The sequence below is a fragment of the Arachis ipaensis genome, chromosome B10 (genome assembly GCF_059453495.1).
Source record: "Arachis ipaensis isolate K30076 ecotype BB chromosome B10, ASM5945349v1, whole genome shotgun sequence".
Lineage (NCBI taxonomy): Eukaryota > Viridiplantae > Streptophyta > Magnoliopsida > Fabales > Fabaceae > Arachis > Arachis ipaensis.
The window spans coordinates 24975309-24998783 of NC_142435.1; the positions used below are offsets into that span (position 1 = coordinate 24975309).

Consider the following 23475-nt stretch of genomic DNA (forward strand, 5'->3'; position numbering starts at 1 on the left):
AAGCTTTCCAATCTTATTTATTAGATTTTGCTTAAAACTAAAAGTTAGGATATCCTTTAGGAAAACTTTCACATGTGCCAAGCAACTTTATTGGCATATTGCTGTGCCATAATGCAGAGCCACTGAGATATATATTAAAAAATTATAAGGGTGGAGATGGATTGGTAGAGTTATGCGGTAGAGTAAAGAGATAGAGGGTGTTGGCTGGTCTTCTAACAGGTTGAAGCGGGAACCAAATTAGAGTTGGTGAAAATTACATGGTGGGCAGTTGAATGCATTTTTTTATCTTTTTGTGAAGCCATTGTTTGGAACCAAGCCGCGGAAGTGTTATGGGAGCCGATGCAAAAATTGGGTCAATGAGTAACACTGTATAACAGCAAGAATGTGAGATGGACCACTAAATGTATGTGACAACAATAATATAATATGACTATTTTAACAAATAAAATTTATATTCCAGCCAAAAAACAAATAAAATTTATATTAGGATATTTTTTTTATTGCAACAAATAAAATATAAAATAAATAAATTTTATATTAATTTGCGATATATGATAGATTATTTCATATAACTATTAAAAATATGTTAAATAACTATATTTGTTAAAAATATTAAAATAGATTTTTATTTAAAATATTACATGTATAATTATATACAGAAATTGATTCTTTTTATGAAAAAAAAAACAGTAAAATTTTTTAGTTGTTTCATTTATACCTAAGATTAGTAATAGAAATAAAAAATAAATAATATTATTATTTTTAAAAAAATTTTAAATATCTAAAAAATTTAGGTACGTCAAAATTATATGTATCTAACGGTATACATATATATCTGATCATAATGAATTTATAATTATGTTATTTTTTATTTGTTTATAAGAGCAGGTAAAAAAAAGTAAATTTAACTTCATCAAGATGAATACGAATTATTTTTAATATATATAAATAAAATAATTATTTTTTACTATTATTTTATATGTTACTTCTTTATTTATATTTTAATATATTCTATTATTAAGAACTTGAATAATTTTTTAAAAAAATATATTTATATTTATTAAAATTTAATGATTTATAAAATGTGCTACCTTTAATGTGCACAAGTTATTTTGGCTCATTTAGACACTCGTTGCTTATAATTTGTCTTAATCGAATCAATTGATTATTAACTTAATTTTTTTAAGTATTTAAATTTGGTAGAAATTATACACTCTAAGTTTAACTTATTCAAAAGAATTGTTCATAAGATTAAACGCTAAGTCGATGCTAAAATGAATCGAATTTGAAAACCTTTGTTTACGTCAACTAAAACTTGCAAAAACATGTCTGCCACAGGAAGTTAATATGTTTCGTGTTGCTCATAAGTGAGTATTCAAGTCGAAATAAATGTGGTGTTAATTGTATAATATTATTGTGAAATTCAATTTATTTGAATTTGTAGAAGTTTATAATTTGATCAGAAACAATATTAGGATAGTTCTTGTTCATACTTTGACCCAAAACATAAGTCAGACCCAATAAAGTTAAAAGGGCCAATTAAGAAGAGTGGCCTTATCCGACCTCTTCTAAGAGGTCGGAACAGACTGAAGCAAGCAGCTCATACTTATCTAAGTGAGTAACTGCTTCTGTAAATCTCTCCCCTACTTCTAGAAGGGAGACCTCAACAACCCCTAGATAAAATTGACGGTTATCCACTAATAGTGGATCCACTTTAACGGTGGTTATTGGCACATCACCTATAAATACACTGACACTCCTCAGGTATCTCTAAGTTCCAATACTCTAAAAACATGTTTACCCCATTGCTAACTTAGGCATCAGAGTGTCTTTGCAAGTACCACCCCATTCTTTAACATACATAACTCAGACGGAGGCTCCCAGACGTAAAACAAGTCGGAAGCCACCATCCTTTAGCACTTGAGCCTTACAAACAAGCCCAACCACCATCCGGTTCTAGGTAAGCCCCGGAACAGTTCTCCATCTGATGATGAACATACAGATTTTTATATATTCTTAATTCAAAAATGTTATTTATACATTTACATGAGCTATTATGTATTTTTTATATTTTTATACATATAAAGATCGAATACAAATCAACCTCTCTTATTCAGATTTGGATCCTCTAAATTTTGAATTTTACTTTAGAGGATAAAATATGATCTATCACCATTTATTTCATAGGTGAGACCAAGAAAAAACATAAGAAAAAAAACATTCAATAATAAAAGATCTCACTTTATTTTAGAGAATCCAAATTCTTCTTATTCAATCTCTCTCTTCATCGAACACCAAGGGCGGAACCGAGGAGCCCAGCGTGGACCATGGTCTCCCTTCCAAAAAAACTTTTAATTACATATGTGTGTTAAATTATTAATTATTTGCTTCTAAATTTTTTTAATTTATTAAACAGTTTTAGTACAAATGTATATTGTAATTTTATCGATTATACTAATTTTTTAATGAGTAATTGAATAATTATTATATAAAATATAGAGTAAAGTATCAGTTTTTTTCTCAACGTTTGGGGTAAGTTCTAAAGTTGTCCCTAACATTTCAATTGTGTCCTATTTAAGTCCCTAACGTTTTAAAATTGACTCAATGTTGTTCTGCCGTTAGGGATCCGTTAATAGAATTGACGGTGGGACAAAATTGAGACGATTTTGAAACATTACATTAGGGACTTAAATAGGACGAAAACGTTAGGACAAAAACGATACATAAAAATAAATTTTAGTTTTATCCTTCAATAATATCATATTTTTACTATACATAGTATTCAATTATTTTTAATCACATCTAAGTAAATTACACTTAATCATATTACTTTCATTCTAAATAAATTTATTTTTTTTATAATTTTACACTTAAAGTTATAAGTTAAAATAAAAATATAAAAAAATTTATTTGGAATGAAAGTAGTGTGATTTAGGGCACTGGTTGAGATTTGAAAACGACAACGTTTTCCATTAACAAGCAAAATTTTTTTGCCGTTTCCCACCATCCCTCCCTGCATCATTTCTTTGTTTTTTTTTTTTTTTTTTGTGGTCATGTCCCTGCATTACTTCTAGAACAGCCTTCATTATTGTTCCCTAACTGGATCACCGAAACTAGCATTTTTTCAACAATGCCACCAACGATACAAAGGCCTGCAAATACCAAACCCAACTAAAATTTCAAACCTCCACACATTACTTGCATTTTCCTCTAATTAGGCCCAATGCCTCCTGACCAAAAACAATAATATAAAGCCCAATAGCTACACATATTACACCGGCTGGCTCACTTGAACTTTGGCTTAACTTTTACTCTCAAGCTTAATAGCTATCACTGCCCTTGTGGTCAGTTTTCATTTTATTGCAGGAACATTAAAGACATTACACAACCTGCTACAAGACAAATATTTAACTGATTACCTAACCGTACATGGATCACCAAAGATCCAAAAAAGTGGACTGGACCATTGGAAAAGTTTCCTATCCTTTAAATAAGTATACTTCAGGCTGGAGTCCGAGGCAGAATCTGTTGGCTACCTACAGTGAGTGTGTGGTATGATAAAGATGAATTGACCATATTGTCCCCAGAACCCAAAAGTAAAACCAGCGTAAGCAAGCCTCTAGTTTAGCCTCTTCCCGTGTTCCCAAAACCCAGGGGCCATCCCTATTTATCCACACATTTCAACTTCAATACAACACTATCTATAAATATAAGCTCCCTCTTCTTTACGCTCATCATCACCTTCAGTAGCAATTCATTCCTTCTTCAAACTCTCATACACACACTATTTCATGAAGCCAGCTCAGTGGGTTTCAGAGCATAAGCTCACTACCATTGGTAAGTTACCAAAAACATTAGCAAAATTAAATTATCCGTGTTTTAATTTTAATATTACATAATGAATTTAATTTTGATCTATTGTTAAAATAAAATAATTATCATTAAATTAAGATAACTGAAAAACGTTATCTCAGAATATCAAAATTAAATTTGTGTTAAACAAAAATTATGGTATATATAGGGGCACTGTGGGCGACAGGTGTTGGAGCATCACTGATGGCATATGCACGCACAAAGTCTCGTATGAAACCAAGCCTCAGGCTTATCCATGCCAGGTACCTTCTTCATCTTCAATCAATAATTTCCTATAAACTAAACTCATTATTATTATTATTGAATATTGATGGTGTTTTTATTGCATGTTTTGGAAGGTTGAATGCACAGGCTTTGACTCTAGCAGTTCTATCAGGTGCAGCTGCATATCACTACTACGCTAATATTAATAACGATCAGAATCGTTCTGTTGATGAGGATATTCGAATTAGACCATCTTCTTCACCCAATGTTAAAGACTTCGTTGAATGGGACCTACATTCTCCTTTCTAAAATTTTTATATTCTTCTTCAATTCGAATCTATGTTATATTGCTGCATTTTCGCCAAGAAATTAATTACTAACAAGCTTGTCAAGTGTCCTTGTATATATAAGTTTTCTGAGAATTAAATCTCAGCGTTAGTTTTATAAAGTTTCATCCTCAATTGCATAATTCCAAGTGTAATCATACAAAATAAATACATAAATAAGAAGGAGGAAGAAGTGAAGTATATATGTAGGAGCAAACTGCAAATTAAAATGATTAACCTCATTATCAAATAATCAATTTATATACACATACTACCCTTTATTAAAAAAAAAGGGTGGACTAATAAATGAGAGGCAAATAGAACCAAAAGAATGTCACAGCTAATTATTATTTACTCAAGTAAAAATGTTGAAAATGGCCTCACTTCACTTGTCACTTCCGAGATTAATGCCAATTTTTTCTTTTTGGACGTTGGATGATGCCACTTGTACCAATGAACATAAAAACAACTGATATGTGGGCCTGATAGCCTACATTATCCAATTGGGCCAACAGTTTTCTTTCAGGTTGAGATGATTAAGATCATAAACATGGCCTTAGGGCCCCACAGGTCACCAAAAATAAAAGTTTATAACCATTTGACCAAAAACTACCACCATTCCAATTCAATATTTGGATCCAGAAAAAACATCAACTAAAGTTCATGGTAAAAAAATATAATACTATATAACCAAAAGTCTAAAATAAAAAAAAAATTCTTTATTTTTTTTAATTTAGACAATTCATATCTTAATAATTGGAAAATGACAATTCACATCCTATCCTTCCTTTTCATTAGATTCATGAGCCATTTTATAAGAATCTCTAATAAAAAAAATAACAAAAAATACTTACATGTGATGTTAGTTTGTAAGATCTATCTAGTATTTATATATTTTATATGGATGATAACTATTTGATTGTGATTGTTTATCGTCTATACTGTCATCAAAATAATGTTGTAGAGGGATGATAACTATTTGATTGGAACATCGTTATGTAGGAACTAAACAATTTCAATCAAATAATTATTATTCACTTAGGATGAAGATTAAGTCATATAAGTTACCTCACACTAAATATTTTTCATCATCTTTTATAAAAAATTCTCGTAAAAGGAAATGTGTCTACTATAAAAAATATCTGAATTAAAAAAAAAAACATAACCCAGAAAAGAGTTTTATTCAATAAAAAATTCTACATCCCTTCATCCATCCGACCTCCTACTATTTTCTCAGGAAAAAAAAAATGCAATGTTGAATAGAAGATATTGGAATTATAATTATTTTTTTATTTAGTATATAGCTCATTTTCTTGAGTACATATATTCAATATATTCTATTAGGTTGATCATGTGAAAAATAAAAAACCCTCTTTTATATTATATTTTTTATTTTTACTATAATAATATATTTAATACCAAATTTTGGATGTTAGGTTGTGTTTGTTTTTGAAAATAAAATAAGACAAGACACTAAGAATAAAACATAAAAGACAAAAATATAAATTTTTGTATTTTTATATTCTATTTGGTGATAAATTAAAACAAATTATAAAAATTTAATTTATTCTTATTTTTTTCATTAAAAAAATTTGAAACGAAAAATATAATAATAAAAATTATAATTATAAAAAATTAACAAAAATAATAAAAAAATAAAAAATAAATTATATCTTTAGTTAGTATTTCTGTATCTTTTTATTAGAATGGACACAAAATATATTAATTCAGTATCTTTAAACAAAAAATATAAACACCTAACCTCAATCGGTAACTTCATATATATTGACTTTGATAGTCAAACTAATTGATGTGCAACTTTGAAAATTATGAATGAGTTTCAATGAAGCCAATAAAGAAATAAATCAGTTTGAGTTATTTACGTGACTTATTTTTTGTTCGACGTTATGTTATATTCTTCTTTGGTGCTGTTGTTGTACCAAATAATAATTATATCAAGTATTAGTAGTCATCATGATTAGCCATTTAATCATATGCTACCAGAAGTCCAATTGCGCCTTGTACTTTTACATTTTCAGGCTGGCTATTAAAAAAATTATTTCGTTGTTAAAGATAATAAATAATTTAGGTTTAATTGTTAATTGAACCAAAACGAAATTGATTATTGTTTTAAATTCAATCAAGTGACTAAGATGTGGTTTAATTTAGAAAAAAAAATATAGCATTAGAAGAAACATTTTTCTGCAGTAAAATTAGATGTAGCACGAAGATTTTGGGTGTAATACAAAGATATTTAGATGTATTTTAAGAATTTTTTGGTATATTTTTATTCTGATTCAAAATTCTTTCTTTTTCTCCTTCTCATCTTCTACTGTTTTTTTTTTTTTATTATCATCACCATATTCGTCTTCTTTTTTTTTTATTTATCTTCTTTTTATTTTACCTTCTCAAATTTCTTCTTATCAAAATTACTTGAAAGAGGATGAACTTACATTCATTTAACTAAAAGAAAGAAAGAAATAAGGAAAAAAGAAGAAGAAATAAAATGCAGTATTAGAGAAAATATTTTTCTGTATTTGCAGTAAATTTGGGTATAACACGAAGATATTTGAGTGTATTTTAAAAATTTTTAGGTGTATTTTTATTCTGAAAAATTTTGCATAATTCAAAATTTTTTCTCTTTCTCCTCTTTATCTTCTACTGGTTCTTCTTCCTCATCTTCTTATTTCATTTTCTTATAATTCTTCTTGGGAGAAAAAATCAAACAAAGAAGAAAAAAATACATAATGTTGCAAAATCAATAGAAAGAGGAAGAGGAAAAAAAGTACAGCAATAAAAGACAACGATGAAGATGAAACACATAAAGAAAAAAAAAACAAAAAAAAAAGAAGGAAGAGGAGAAGGAGAAGGAGGAACGTGAAGAAGAAGAAGTGTCTTCCATAATGGTGAGTGAGAGCACATTTTAAAAATGATTGAGTGACGTACGTATTATCATACTCCAGTGAGTGAATATAATTTTTGTTAAATTTGACCTAACTTATAAAATTTATAAGCAAAAAAAAATTTATATGTGTAATATAACTTTTTTTTTTCCTTTGCTAATTACCAAAACACCGTTTGAATAGCAAATGACAATTTAATGGATTCTTTATCAAAATCCAAATTCGGAAGACTATTCGACGATAAATAAATTTATTATTTATTATACCTCATTAATTTTATAACCAAAACATATTAGTTGTTATTCTTTTATTATAATTGAAATTAATTTTTTTTAAATTAAAAAAAATTTATTTTTTACCCACTCTATCTCTCTTATATATCATTATCAATAACTAATTACAAAATTTAACAATCTACATACAACATAATGTTCTCTAATTATAACTAAAATTAAAATTAAAATATAATTATATTTATATTACTGATTTAACAATAAAAATATATCATATAACACTCTTATTAAAATTGAGAATAAAATATTTTTTTCTAATATTAATAAATTTTTCTCCTCTATTTTCTTATCTATCTCTCTCCCCTTATCTATTTCTCTATACTCTTCCCAGTCTATATATAACTTATAATATATATTTTATATTACTAATTTGACAAAGTAAAATGTGTCATAATATATTATTTTATTATAATTAAAATAAAATCTTTTTCTCTAAAATTAACAAACTCTCTCCTTTTTCTTTATCTTTCTCTCTCTTTACTTTCTAATTTTCTATCTTTTTCTATCTTTCTATTCTTCAAAAAATAAAATTAATTAAAGTAAAGTATATTTTTTGTCCCTAAAGTTTGATAAAAGTTTCAAAAATACTCTTAAATTTTATTTTGTCCCAAAAGTTTTCGATTTGTATCAAATATACCCCTGACGACTAATTTTTCAAAAAATTTAAAACTGATTCAACAACAATTTCATAAGAACAACCCCTCAACACAAGCAAATCAAGCATAATTTTCATACATTATTGTTAGACACTTAGACTAGTCTTAAATTTTTTGAAAATTTAGCTATCGAGGATATATTTGATCCAAATCAAAAAATTTCTGGGACAAAATTGAAACAAAATAAAGCGTAGGAGTATTTTTAAAACTTTTATCAAACTTTAGAGAAAAAATGCTTTACCCAATTAATAAAATAATATAATTCAAATATTATATTACACGAGAAATTTCTATTCTACCCTAAATTGTCTCACAAAAATTCAATATTTATTTTTGAATTTATTATGTCTATATTTAGTTTGTTTTGTTGTTATAATTTGTTAAAAGATTTGATTTAATTCTGATTTACTTAGTAATATTTTAAAAAATTTAAATTTAAATAAATTTAATCTAACCTAATAAAATAAAATTTGATTTAAATTAAGTTATCTTATTTTTAAAAATTTTAAATTAAATTATCTTTCTACCTTTCTCCTACTTACAGATAGGGGTGGCAATGTGTAGGTGTTCCGAGGGTTACCTGAAACTGTAGGTCGATCTCGGACGAGATCGTCTGTGCTGGTCGGTGCTGACGTGTGTGGCTGGTGAGTGGCGGCCGGAGCTGTCGTGTCCGACTTGTTGGACTGGCTGCACTGCTGATCCTTCGTCACCGGAGGGTGGGGGGTACCTGCAAGGGACTCCGATGCTTAAGTTAGCAAGGGTATTGAGCAGGTTTTTAGTAGAATCAGAGTATGAGTTATACCTGGGTGCTCCAGTGTATTTATAATAGAGTGGGCTGACCTTTTTAGATAAGATAAGTTAGTTATCTTTATCTTATCTTATCTTATCTTTGGGTGAGGTCAGCTTATCTTCAAGGGAACCACCTTTATCTCTATAGGCTTGGACTGCCTTTGGATTTGGGTCGTGTTCCTCTATTTGGGCCCTTTACTGGGCTTTCCTGGCAGTTTGGTCGAGTTCTTTAAGAAGAGGTCAGATAGTCAGATCTGTCGAGGTCGGTCGCCTTGTCGCTAAACATCCCGGGTCGGGTAGCTCGACCCAGGACATGAACAGTGCCCCTGCTCGAGCTCGGTCTTTCTTTTTGAGGTCGAGTCTCAGTCTTTAGGACTTCGATCCTTTCTCTGGTGAAGCCAAACTCGAACATTTGTCGACTTCTTTCTTTGAATGTAGAACGTTTTCTTCTGAAAGCGCGCGCTTTTGTATTAGCGCTCTGTTCTCGGGAACGTGCGAGGGTTTAATACCTTCATTAATTGTTTTTTAATGCTCCGTTTCCCTTGGCCCATTTATTTTGAATTTCACACACACAAACGGTTTCTCTTCTTCGTTTTTCTTTGTAACTTCCCCCTTTACTCTCTCGCTTTCTGTTTTCACCTAAATTTTGCATTTCTTGCGTGGCGGCGTCATTCGGCGATTTTCTGGGCGATTCCGTCTTTCCATCTTCAATCTCTTTCGAAGCTTCTTCCTTCGTTCAGGTTGATTTTTCTTTCTTTGTGCTTCTTTCGTCGTTTTGCTTTCGGCTTTTGATAGGGTTTCGATTTTTCTCTTGAAGTCTGAGTCTTTTCGTATCACTGTGCGCCTGCTTGCTTACTGTTTGAGGGTTTTCTCTTGCTTTTGAAATGGTCCCTTTGCTCACATTGCTTGTTTTCTCGAAAGATTGTTCCTTTTTGTCATGCTGATAGCTTTTGCTGATGAATTCTGTGAAAGATAACGATTATTTCTTCGTGTTATTTTGCTTATTCTGGGTCGTGTTATTTTGCTTATTCTGTGAAAGAAAGCCGCTTGGGTTTCTTTCTGAGCTTCCCAGGAAAAAAAGGTTTTCTCCATGTTTGATGAATCTTTTCGTGACTTTAAAAATTACTTTTTTAAAGTCTGAGCTGTTGAAAGAGCTCGGCCCTTTTTTCTGGATGAAAATGACGAGCCCGCCTTTCCCTTGGAATGGCAAAAGGATGTGAGGGTTTCTAGATATACATGGAAAATGTTGGATGAGGCTGAGCAAGCTTTCGTGACTGTTCTGGAAGAAAACTGGGGGTAGCCTCCCCATCTCGACACAAAAAAATTTTTAACCAACCCCTCTCTCCTCCGAACTGAGCTGGGTAGTGGTCAATTTTTTTATTCTCCTCTTTTGTCTGCTCCCATATTTTTTGCAAGCTCTTTTCCGATTTGTGACTTGGTTCCTTACTGTTGTGTTTTGCTTGCAGAGATGATTAAAAATAATGAATCTATGAAGGCATTCAAAAGGGAAAGGAAGGCTTCTGCAGCCCAAAACGTCTCGGCCAAGGCGGCCGGGGAGGGGTCATCCCAGGTTCAGTCGAAGCTGGCCGTACCGAGCTCACCGGGGGCGAGAAAGGTAATCCCTACTCCCCGGGTTCGTTTGGTCGATCCTCCACAAGCTTCTGTGGCTACTTCTGGTGCTCCTCCAAACAAAAAACAGAAGACAACTGAGCCTTTTAACCTCGACGCCCCTGATTTTGATGCGGTTGAGTTTATTGATCAGCAGATTGGTCCTTATGGTACCATCCCTACTGATGACGTCTCTCTTCTTCGCCATTTAGACTTCATAACTCGGAGCAGCATAAAAATGGCACATATGGGAGCTGCTATGTACCGTACTGTCCAAGATCTTCCCCTTCATGCTACTAAGGCCTTTATGGAAGAGGCTAAGTGGGAGTTTGATAAAATGAAAGGTTTGTAGGAGGAGCTTCAAGTGAAGGTGGCCAAGCTGGAGAAGGAATTGGAGGGCGAAAAGGCAAGTTCTGTTACTTTGGCGGCTTCTGTGAGGTTGCTGAAGACACGGCATTGAGGCACAATGACAGCTATGTCACATCCTACCGTGAGGTAATGCGTCTCAGGGAAGAGTTGGAGTTTGCCCGGGTTGACTATGCCGAGCTCCAGGGTCACCTTGTGGGCAGCGTAAATGTTGCTTATGAGAACCTGAAGGAGCAAGTTCGAGTTCTTGCTCCCGAGGTCGACCTTACTCTCTTTAGTCTGGACAATGTCGTAAAGGAGGGCAAGATTGTCCCTGACGACCTTGATGACGATGATGTTGAACCTCTGCCTGTGCCGGTTGCCAAAGCCACTGTTGTGCCGACTTCTTCAGCTCCTCCTGCTGGGGTTAGTCATCCCGAGCCCGAGCCTGATTGCCAGATATTAAATCGAGACGACGGGACGGTGGATGCTGTGCCCCTCCAGACTCGTCCTCCTTCGCCCCATGTTGATGCAGCTTCTGGGAAACCTCTAGATCCTCTTTAGTTATTCTTGGTATATTTGTGTATGGCCCTGTCTGCGGGCTTTTGAACTATTTTTTGTAAATGGTATTTTGCTGACTGTTGACACTCTCTTGGTTGCTTGTTTAGCAACTTTATTTTGAAAAACAAAGCAGTTTCCAAGCTTTTGGGGCTGATTTTGGTGGCCTCTGAAGCTTGCCGTTATTATAGCTAGCAGTTTTATATCATGTCTGTCTGCACTCGTCTTGGCACCTTTCTAGTTTTTTGAGAGTGTTGGGACTTTTTGTTGTCTGACCTCTTTAGGTTGGCTTGGTTCTTTTGCCTGATGTCATTTCCATCAATTCGTTTTGTTTGGACTTTGTTCAGGTCTTTGTTAGGAATTTTCTTTGTATAACGCTGAGGTCGCCGATTTCATTATATCGGTTTTGTCCGAGCTGTTGTTGATAATCCTCTTTTTTGGACCCCTTTTTAGGTCTCTTTCAGGGATTATTTTTGTAGCTTTATGTTTTGGACCGACTTCTTCGCGTCAAGTCCTTCTAAGTTATTTTGTAATCCTCTTTCTTGGACCTTGTTCAGGTCTCTTTCAGGGATTACTTTTATAACTTTTATGTTTTGGGCCGCCTTCGTCATGTCGAACCCTTCTAAGTTATTTTTGTAATCCTCTTTTTTGGACCTTGATCAGGTCTCTTTCAGGGATTACTTTTATAACTTTTATGTTTTGGGCCGACTTCGTCATGTCGAGCCCTTCTAAGTTATTTTTGTAATCCTCTTTCTTGGACCTTGTTCAGGTCTCTTTCAGGGATTACTTTTATAACTTTTATGTTTTGGGCCGACTTCGTCATGTCGAGCCCTTCTAAGTTAAAGTAATCCTCTTTTATAGGGTTGGCCAGACCTCTTTCCAGGGTTTACTTATAACTTGGTTTGACTTGGTCCGACTTCTTAACGTCGGCCAGTCTTTAAGTTATTATTTAGCAATCCATTAAGACCTCGTCAGGTCTTTTCTCCGGATCACTTTCGATAACTTCTTGCATTATTCTGTTTTCATCTTTGCCGATTTGTAGAAGGTGAGTTCAATCTTTATTTAGTCGACCTTGAGATGAATTTGATTTTCATCTCTGCTGGTCTTTATCGTGATCGTGCAGTGAATTTTATTTTCACTTTCTGCCGATCTGTTGTTTTATAATCGTGCAATGAATGTTTCAGATTTAATGCGTCTTGAAAACTTGTAGAACATCTAACATATTTTATTTAAAAGAAAATGCAAATATGTACATGTGGAGTTTTTATCCTTTTAAGTCGGATAATTTGTGGATCTCAACTTGGTGCCTCGTTAAAAAACCTTTTCAGGAAAAAGAGTACACCTTATGCTGAGATCCCTTACCATTCCTAGCTATAGTACCTTCTTAGGTTGCAGGCGTGCCATGACCTGGGAAGCTCTCGCCCCTCGAGTTCGGACAGTCTGTAGTAGCCCTTCTAAGTACTTCTATGACTCGGTAGGGTCCTTTCCAGTTTGCTGCCAGCTTTTCTTCTCCGAGTCGAGTTGTTCCGATATCATTTCGTATTAGGATAAGATCATTCTCAGCGAAACCTCTTGGCACTACCTTTTGATTATATCTAGAAGCCATTCGACGTTTTAGTGCTTCTTCCCTGATCCGAGCTCTTTCTTGGATTTCAGGAAGTAGGTCGAGCTCTTCCCTTTGAAGTTGGGAGTTGGCTTCTTCATTGTAATGGACCACTCTAGGCGATCCTTCCTCGATCTCTACTGGGATCATTGCCTCCGTTCCGTATGCTAATCGGAAGGGTGATTCCTTTGTGGTGGAATGTGGCGTTGTTCGATATGCCCATAGGACTTGTGGGAGTTCTTCGGCCCAAGCTCCTTTTGCGTCTTATAATCTCCGTTTTAGCTTAGCCAATATGACTTTGTTGGCAGCTTTAACTTGTCCATTGGCTTGGGGATGTTCGACGGAAGTGAACTGGTGCTTTATGTTCAAGTCGGCTACTAATTTTCTGAAGTCTGCATCTGTGAATTGGGTGCCATTGTCTATGGTGATGGAGTATGGAACCCCGAACCTTGTGACAATGTTCCTATATAGGAATTTTTGACTTTTTGAGCAGTGGCGTTAGCTAGGGGTTCTGCCTCAATCCACTTTGTGAAATAGTCTACCCCTACTATGAGGAATTTAACTTGTCCCGATCCCTGAGGAAATGGTCCGAGAAGGTCGAGTCCCCATTTTGCAAATGGCCAAGGTGAGGTTACGCTGATGAGCTCCTCGGGCGGGGCAATGTGAAAGTTGGCATGTTTTTGACATGGTGGACATGTCTTTACGAACTCTGTGGCCTCCTTTTGTAGATTTGGCCAATAAAATCCTGTCCGAAGTATTTTTTTGGTGAGCGCTTGTGCTCCGAGATGATTGCCACAGATGCCACTGTGTATTTCTTCTAGAACTTCCCTCGTGTTGGAAGTCGGTACACATTTTAACAATGGTATTGAAATTCCTCTTTTGTATAGAGTATTATTTATAATAATGTAGTATTGTGCCTCCCGTTTTAACCTTTTTGCCTCCTTCTCGTCTGTAGGAAGTGTTTCTGTTTTGATGTAGTTAATTATAGGAGTCATCCATCCTTGATCTAGACCTGTTATGGCTAGGACTTTTTCCTCTTCCGAGATTGACGGGTTCTGTAATATTTCCTGGATGAGGCTTCTATTGTTGCCTCCTGGTTTGGTGCTGGCTAGTTTTGAGAGTGCGTCAGCTCGGGCATTTTGTTCGTGAGGTATGTGGTGGATCTCATATTCCCGGAGTTGTCCGAGCTGTTCCCTGGTCTTACCCAGGTACTTTTTCATAGTGGGGTCCTTGGCTTGGTAGCTCCCCGTTATTTGTGAAGTGATCACCTGTGAGTCACTGAAGATAATGAGTTTTTGAGCTCCGACCTCTTTAGCCAGCTTTAAACCAGCTAGTAGTGCCTCATATTCCGCCTGGTTGTTTGAGGCAGAGAACCCGAATTTGAGAGAGAGTTCGATTTGGGTTCCTTGATTACTTTCAATTATCACACCTGCGCCGCTTCCAGTCTTATTCGAGGAACCGTCCACGTAGAGATTCCATTCCGTGGGGGTTTCCGGGGTGTCTGTAAATTCTGCAAAGAAGTCGGCTAAGTATTGTGATTTGATGGCTGTCCGAGCTTCGTATTGAAGGTCGAACTCGGACAACTCGACTGTCCATTGTAAGATTCTGCCCGCTAGATCTGTTTTCTGCAATATCCCTTTTACGGGCTGGTTGGTCCGAACCTTAATGGTGTGAGCTTGGAAGTACGGGCGAAGTCGTCGAGATGTTAGTATGAGAGCATAGGCAACTTTTTCTATTTTTTTGTAGTTTAGCTCGGATTCTTGTAATGCTTTACTGATGAAGTATACGGGTCATTGTTAGCAAAACCGGACCAGACTGGCCGGTTTGACCGGAAAACCAATGAACAGGACCCTAAGCCGGTCCGGTTCGATGATTTGACCGAATGAGACAATGAACCGGTCAAATCCGGAGTGAACCGGTCAAAACCGGTCAAACTCAATAAGACCGGTTCGACCGAACCGCTTGAGTTTCAAAATTTTTCTAAAATGTTGAAGTTGGGTTCGAACCCCCCTCATCCAGAAAAAGCATGTTACTCACAACCACCAAGCTGTTAAGCTTTTTATCAATATATATGCAAATTAATATATATATAAATATCTTTTAGCAAATAATATACTTCTATTTAATTTATTTTAATTTTAGTTATAAACTCATTCATTCTTAAATTAATTATATTTTTATTTAACAATAATTATAAACTCACTTATTTTTTATAATTATATAATATCTATTAATATTATTTTTCAATAAATACTTGTAGTATATAATAGTATAATAGATAAAAACTAATTAATAAATTATTAAAATTCGAAAATAATAGTTATTTTAATATAAAAACAAAATAAAAATATTTATAATAGAGTAAAATTAACAAAATACTTATTGTTCCTGTTTCATATTGTTTTAGAATAGCTAGATATTTTTAAAATGTTAGTGAAAATATGTAGTTTAAATTTTAATTTTAAATTTATGACTATATTTTATTTTTTATTTACATAGGACCGAGTCAATCAGTTCAACCAGTGACCCACCGGTTGAACCAATGACCCAGTGACCTAGTGACCTGATCGGTTCGATTACCGGTTCGATTCTGACAACTATGATACGGGTTGTTGCCCACTGTCGTCTTCTCAAACTAGTGCTGAGGCTACTGCCCGACTCCCTACCGCGAGGTATAATATGAGTGGTTCTCCTTCTCGTGGCCGAGATAGGATATGTGGCTGTCCTAGGAATCTTTTGAATTCTTGGAAGGCTTGTTTGCACTCCGTTGTCCATTCGAACCTCTTTCCTTTCCTTAGAGTAGCATAGAAGGGAAGAGATCTTATCGCTGATCCCGCTAGGAATCTGGGCAGGGCTGCCAATCTCCCGTTGAGTTGTTGTACCTCTTTGACACAAGTTGGGCTATTCATGTTGAGTATGGCCTGGCATTTATCCGGATTTGCCTCAATTCCTCTTTGTGTGAGCATAAAACCTAAGAACTTGCTGACTTCTACTGCAAAGGTGCATTTTGCAAGATTGAGTCGCATGTCATGCTTCCTTATAGTGTCGAACACTTGGATCAGGTCGGACAATAATGTCTCTTCACTTTGTGTCTTTATCAACATGTCGTCCACATAGACTTCCATGACTTTTTTGATATGATCTGAGAAGACTTTATTCATTAGCCTTTGATAAGTAGCTCCCGCGTTTTTGAGACCAAAAGGCATCACAATGTAGCAGTAGTTTGCTTTTGGTGTTAAAAACGAGGTTTTTTCTTGATCGGGTGGGTACATTGGGATTTGATTGTATCCGGAATATGCATCCATAAACGAGAGGTATTTGTATCTGGAGGAGGCATCTACCAGAGCGTCGATACTTGGGAGTGGATAAGGGTCTTTTGGACAGGCTTTGTTGAGATCAGTATAGTTGGTGCACATTTGCCACTTCCCGTTTGATTTTTCACCAAGATGACGTTAGCTAGCCATAGTGGGTACTTGACTTCTCTTATGAATCCTGCCTCTAGTAGAGCTTGTACCTGCTCTTCTACAGCTTGGGATCGTTCGGGTCTGAGTTTTCTACGCCTCTGTTGTACTGGCCGAGATCCAAGGTAGACTGCTAGCTTATGACATATTAACTCGGGGTCTATGCCTGACATGTCTGCAGCCTTCCACGCAAAGAAGTCGGCGTTTTCTCGTAAGAACTGTACGAGTGATTCTTTTATGTCTCCTTTTAGAATCGTGCCAATATTGGTTGTTTTGTCCGGGACGTCTCCGATATGGACTTTCTCTACTTCATCTTCAGGTTGTGGACGAAGTTCTTCTCGCCTCTGAACTCCACCAAGTTCAATTGTGTGAAATTCTTCTCCTCTGCCTCTGAGTTTAGACTTTCGTTATAACAGCGGTGCGCCATCTTCTGATCCGCTTTTATCATAGCTATCCCTTCTGTAGTTGGAAATTTCATGCATAAATGTGGAGTTGAGACTATTGCGCCGAGTTGATTTAATGTTGTCCGACCTATTAGGGCATTGTAGGCTGAACTCACGTCGACCACGATGTAGTCTATTTTGAGTGTTCTGGATTGGTTTCCTTTTCCGAAGGTTGTGTGTAGTGGGACGTATCCCAGTGGTTGCACTGGAGTGTCTCCTAGTCCGAACAGCCTGTTTGGATATGCTCTAAGTTCTTTATCTTCTAGGCCGAGCTTGTCGAAGGCAATTTTGAATAAGATGTCAGCGGAGCTCCCTTGGTCTATCAATGTACGGTGGAGATTTGCATTTGCCAATATAATGGTGATGACCATGGGATCGTCGTGTCCTGAGATGATACCGGATGCATCTTCTTTGGTAAACGTAATTGCAGGGATGTCGGGTGCTTCCTCCTTTCCTTCGACGTAATATACTTCTTTGAGATATCTTTTACGAGATGATTTGGAGATTCCTCCTCCTGCAAACCCTCCGTGTATCATATGAACATGTCTTTCTGGCGTACGAGGTGATCGCTCGGTTCGTCCCACCTCCTCATCCCTTCTCCTTTTTCTTTGCTCATCGTCCCGGGTGGCCAGATACCGATCTAGTTTTCCTTCTCTCACTAATTTTTCTATGACATTTTTTAAGTCAAACCATTCGTTGGTGGAGTGCCCACGGACTCGATGGTATTCACAATATTCATTCCGGTTTCCTCCTCCCTTTTTGCCTTTGAGTGGTCGAGCTGGGGGTATTTTTTCTGTGTGGCAGACTTCTTTGTAAACATCCACAAGGGACACCCGAAGAGGGTTGTAATTATGATTTTTTTAATTTTTCCCCCTTTGTCTCGGTAGGTGAATCCGGATTTTGAGGTTTCTCCTAGTCGAAAATTTTCTTCCATGTTGATGTATTTCTCCGCTCGTTCTTGCACTTCGTCCAGAAATGTGAGATACTTCTTTGATATAGATTGGCTAAAAGGTCCCTCTCATAGGCCATTGATGAGGCCCATGATGGCGGCCTCTGTCGGTAGGCTTAGTATGTCTAGGCATGTTTTGTTGAATCTTTCCATGTAGTTGCGAAGACTTTCCCGATCTCCTTGCTTGATTCCTAATAGACTGGGGGCGTGCTTAGCCTTATCTTTTTGGATGGAGAATCTGGCCAGAAACTTTTTGGCTAAGTCGTCAAAGCTTGAGATGGACTTCGGAGGTAGGTTGTCGAACCATCTAATTGCTGTCTTTGTGAGAGTTGTTGGGAAAGCTTTGCAGCGAACTGCATCTGAGGCGTTAGTGAGGTACATTCTACTTCTGAAATTGCTGAGGTGACGGTTGGGATTTGTAGTGCCATCGTACAAAGCCATATCCGGGAGTTTGAAGTCTTTAGAGATTTTAGTCCTCATGATCTCCCTAGTGAATGGATCTTGATCCTTGCGAGAGTTGTCCTCAGGAGTGGATCGAGTAGCTTTGGCTTTGAGATCGGTTTCGAGTTTTAAAAGTTTGTCTTCTAATTCTCGGCGTCGCCTTACCTCCTTTTGTAGATCTTTCCCAACTTCTCGTTGATGATGGCTTTCTTTTTTAAGTTGCTTTAAACGATCTTGAAGCGCTTCTATCACTCCCGGATTTGATGAGTTTTTGTCCCCGTTAGATTTCGGGGTATCTTTCAGTGTATTGCCCGCGTTTTTGTGCGGTGTTCTATCCTCTAGATCTGAATCGTGGTCGTTGTCATGGTCGTCCGCCATGGTGATGGGATGACTTCCAAGTTCCTCGGCAACGGCGCCAATGTTCCGAGGGTTACCTGAAACTGTAGGTCGATCTCAGACGAGATCGTCTGTGCTGGTCGGTGCTGACGTGTCCGGCTGGTGAGTGGCGACCGGAGCTGTCGTGTCTGACTTGTTGGACTAGCTGCACTGCTGATCCTTCGTCACCGGAGGGTAGGGGGTACCTGCAAAGGACTCTGATGCTTAAGTTAGCAAGGGTATTGAGCAGGTTTTTAGTAGAATCAGAGTATGAGTTATACCTGGGTGCTCCAGTGTATTTATAATAGAGTGGGCTGACCTTTTTAGATAAGATAAGTTAGTTATCTTTATCTTATCTTATCTTATCTTTGGGTGAGGTCAGCTTATCTTCAAGGGAACCGCCTTTATCTCTATAGGCTTGGATTGGCTTTGGATTTGGGTCGTGTTCCTCTATTTAGGCCATTTACTGGACTTTCCTGGCAGTTTGGTCGAGTTCTTTGAGAAGAGGTCGGATAGTCGGATCTGTCGAGGTCGGTCGCCTTGTCGCTAAACATCCCGGGTCGGGTAGCTCGACCCAGGATATGAACAGTAGGGTATGGTAGGGTTTGGAGTCAACCCTAACCCTACCCACGGCTTGAGATTTTTATATAAACTCAACCCTACCCTACCCGTAGATTGAGAATATCTCAATTCTAACCTTACCCGCCCATAACCCGCGGGTACCCGACTCTACCCGCGGGTTACAAAAAAAGATGCAACATTATTATAACTTGATGATAATTTAAAATAGAACTGACTTTTATGTAAAAGAAATTATTAAATTATCAATTAATAATCTTCTTTTAATGACTAAGGATCTCTTGCATTTAGTGAGAGGTCTGTGATTCAACATCCACTTAAAACAAATTTTTATGTAAGTATATTATATATACATATATAGGGTGCGGGTTGGTCGGGTAGGGTTGAGGCTCAACCCGCACCCTACCTAACCCGCACGAGAACCCTACCCGCTGCGGATCGGGTTGGCAACCCTACCCGACCGGGTGGGGTCGGATTGGGTACCCGCGGATAGGGTACATGTTGCCACCTCTACTTACAGACGGCATTTTTATAGCGTTTGACTTAGATGTGATATACTCATCCAGAATATTTCTCGTGTATTTTCACCACAACCAACAATAATAGCGAAAAGACCTACAAAAGAATTAGTTTAAATATTAATTAAAGGGCAATATAGTGAAATAAAATAAATATGAGAAACCTTTACGTGATTTCAACAATTGGAAAAGGCTTACGGCATGTGCATTTTTATTATTATATAATCCGTGGGAGCTAACCACGGTTTTCAAATTACATGTAAACCGTGCCAGCCTTCAATGGTTTACTTAGGGGAAGGTTTGAAGGTAAACCGTGGGAGCTAACCACGATTTATGTACGAAACAATATGAGCAAAAAACCCTCTAACTCCCATGGTTTATGTACGAAACAATATGAGCAAAAAATCCTCTAACCAGCCACGGTTTATGAAGTATTTTTTAAACTTATAAACCCTTGTAGGCTACTCAATAAATGTACTCTTATTATTTTAATTTTTTAATTTAAATAAATATATTTGTATTATTTTAAATAAAATTTAAAATTAATATTAGTAAGTTTATTTAAAATTTTAAATTTTAATATTTTAAATAAACATATTTGTTACGGTAGGTAACCGGAGATTAATGGGCTGGATGGCGTTGGTTGGCCCAATCGTCTGAGGGAGGAAGCCTTTGAGAGGGTCTGCGCCTTGGGGGCCTCCGTCCGACTTGTGAGTATGAATGAATGGGGGGTGGTACCTGCAAGAACACTCCGATGCCTAAGTCAGCAAGAGTGTTAGCAGGTCTAGAGAGTATTGGGACTTAGAGATACCTGAGGGGTGTCAGTGTATTTATAGTGGTGAACCAATAACCACCGTTGGGGTAGTGCCACTTTTCTAGGGTGTTAACCGTCCCTTTATCTTAGGGAAGTTAAGATATGGCTCGTGAAGTGGTTAGAGAGTTTCTAGGGGCAGTTACTCATTCAAATGAGTGCTTATCTGCCAGCTAATCCTCGGTCCCGACTTCTTTAGAGCAAGTCGTGACGAGTACCGACTTCGTAGTGGCTGATCTGGTGAAAGGTGAGGTCAACCCTTTGGGTTGGGCCTTTTTACTTGGATCCTGGGCCTTAATCGTTGGACCAGGGTATGAACAGTGCCCCTACTCGAGCCCAATTTCTCTTTAAGATTTGGGTTCGAGTATACTACTCGGGGTTGTAACCGACTTGTTGGGGGACCGACGTGATGTTCTGAAACCGACGTGACTTTTCGTGACCTTTTGGTTCTGACAGTTACGTCTAATCAAGCGTCGTGTCCGTTAGGGATGTGCGTAGGGATTGATGGTCTTGGTAACGGTGCATTTTCATTAATGACTGCCCCGTTTTTACCATTGTGCCCCTTACGTACTTATAAATACTTTCCCTCTCTTTCATTGTTTCGTTTCTGCGATTTTTCAAATTTCCCCTTCATTCGTTCGTGCTGCATTTTTGCATCTTCGAAGGCTTTCGTTTTCTCCAACCCTCATTTTCGGATAAAGGTTAGTTCTTTTTGTAACATGCTTTTCTATTTGCATGCCTTTATTTTGTAGATAGGTTGGTTTGTAGACTTCAGTTCCGTATTCCCTCCTTTAGAGACCGTGTTTTTTATTTTTCTTTTCTTTTTTCCTTGTAGGTTTTTTGTTACCTTTTTAAGTAAAAGAAATGGCTTCCGTAGATATCCTTTCTCAGTGGGTTGATGTCACGGTCCTAGGGGAGGAACCCTCGGTCGATACTGAGTTTATCACCAACCTTCGCACTCACCACAGAATTTGTACTTCTGAGGAGGACGAGCCGAAGTATGAGTTGGTAGTCCCGGATCCTGAAGACCGGGTTTGCTTTGGGAGGGTCAATGAGGCGGCCCCTCATTTTTTCTTTATGTATGAGTGTATGATCACCCGTTTGGGTGTTTTTCTTCCTTTTTCAAACTTTGAGATATCTGTTTTGCATCACTGCCGAGTTTCCCCTACCCAGCTTCACCCCAACTCTTGGGGTTTTTTGAAAATTTATCAATTTATTAGCCAAGCTTTGGAGTTCCCGACTTCTTTTAAGATTTTTTACTATCTCTTCCATATGACCAAACCCTTCAGTGGGCTAAACAATAAGCAACAGTGGGTGTCTTTCCGAGCCATAAAGGGTCGGAGAGTTTTTACCCTTTTTGACGAATCCTTCCATGACTTTAAAAATTATTTTTTCAAAGTTCAAGCTGTAGAGGGTCACCACCCCTTTTTTCTGGATGATAATTATTCTCCCCGCTTCCCTTTGTACTGGCTGGAGGCCTCCCCCTGCGAGAAATATGGTCTGGATGACCTGGATGAGGTAGAAGCGGCCATTGTGGGGTTCCTCCGAGAAGTATGGGGGAGGGCCCCATACTTAGACACTAAAAAGTTTCTCCAGGGCTCTCCGACCTTTGTCCAGGCACAGCTAGGTAGCTTTTATTCGTTTGTTAGATTACCGACTTGCCTGATTGACCTTTCCGACTTGTCTTAACCTATTATCTATTGTTTTTTCAGAGATGGCGAAGACAAACGCGCAGGAGTCTTACCAGAGAGTCCAGGAGGCTAAAGCAAGGTCTCGCGCACGGACTGGTGGCGCCAGGGCGGTTATCTCTCCTCCTCCTCCTCCTCGGAACGTTGGGACTCCCTCTCAGCCCATTGTGATTTCTTCTTCAGCTTTCTCTCAGCCGCCCCCCTCCGCCTGATCTTCTCCTGAGCCAGAGAAGAAGAAGCGCAAGACTTTAGAGTCTGGCTCTTCTGGTGAGGTTAAGGCGGATGCTCTTGCATTCGTCCGAAAGAACATCTATCCCCATGCTCGTATAAGCATGGATGATGTTTCTGTTCGGCGCCACCTTACCACTCTGGTTGAGGAGAGCCTCAAGGCGGCAGGGGTTTGTGGCAAACTCTTAGATATTTTTGAGAAGGCTCCTCTCAGCTCTTTAGGGATGACCTCGAGGGTCGAGGAGTTGGAAGGAAGGCTTCTTTTATATCAAGAGCAGGAGAGGGAGTTGAAGGAGGAAGTCGCCAAGTTGAAGGAGGAAAGGGATAACCTCCGGGAGAAGGAGAGGAAATTGCAAGCCCAATGCAACATGGAGGTGGGCTTGAGGAAGACAGCACAAGACAGCTACCAAAGTTTATTTAACGATCTTGTGTCTGTGAAAAATGAGCTGCTGAATTCTCAGAGGGCCTATACCGAGTTGGAGGACTCTATTGCTGATGGGGCTGAGGAGGCTTGGAGGATCTTTAGGGAGCAGGTCGGAGTCATTGCTCCTGGCCTGGACCTTTCCCCTTTAGATCCTGATAAAGTTGTCATTGATGGTGCCATTGTGGATCCCCCTGTCCCCGAGATTATTTCCGAGTCAGAATTGAAGACTCGGGGGCAGAGAATTATAGAGTCCCCTCCTCGCCCTAAGGACGCTCCGAGTTCTTCTACAGTTCCTCCGACTTCCTCTTCGTCTCCTATGGATGCCTCTTTTCCCGGTCCTGGTGGCGCTCCTCCTGCCTCTGGTGGTGGTGATCTGTCTACTCCTCTTGCAAAAAAGTAA

General features: G+C 37.4%; 2 protein-coding genes across 2 annotated transcripts; both read left to right on the forward strand.

The window, feature by feature from the left end:
* The first annotated feature begins 3679 nt into the window (after window positions 1-3679).
* On the forward strand, window positions 3680-4469 carry LOC107623060 (uncharacterized). The gene is made up of 3 exons (XM_016325196.3): window positions 3680-3837; window positions 4022-4115; window positions 4212-4469. The coding sequence occupies exons 1-3, from the start codon at window positions 3792-3794 to the stop codon at window positions 4384-4386; spliced, it is 315 nt and encodes a 104-aa protein (XP_016180682.1). The 5' UTR covers window positions 3680-3791; the 3' UTR covers window positions 4387-4469.
* Window positions 4470-22670: 18201 nt separating this feature from the next.
* LOC148579447 (uncharacterized) lies at window positions 22671-23475 on the forward strand. The gene has a single exon (XM_088490149.1). The coding sequence runs from the start codon at window positions 22756-22758 to the stop codon at window positions 23473-23475; it is 720 nt and encodes a 239-aa protein (XP_088346275.1). The 5' UTR covers window positions 22671-22755.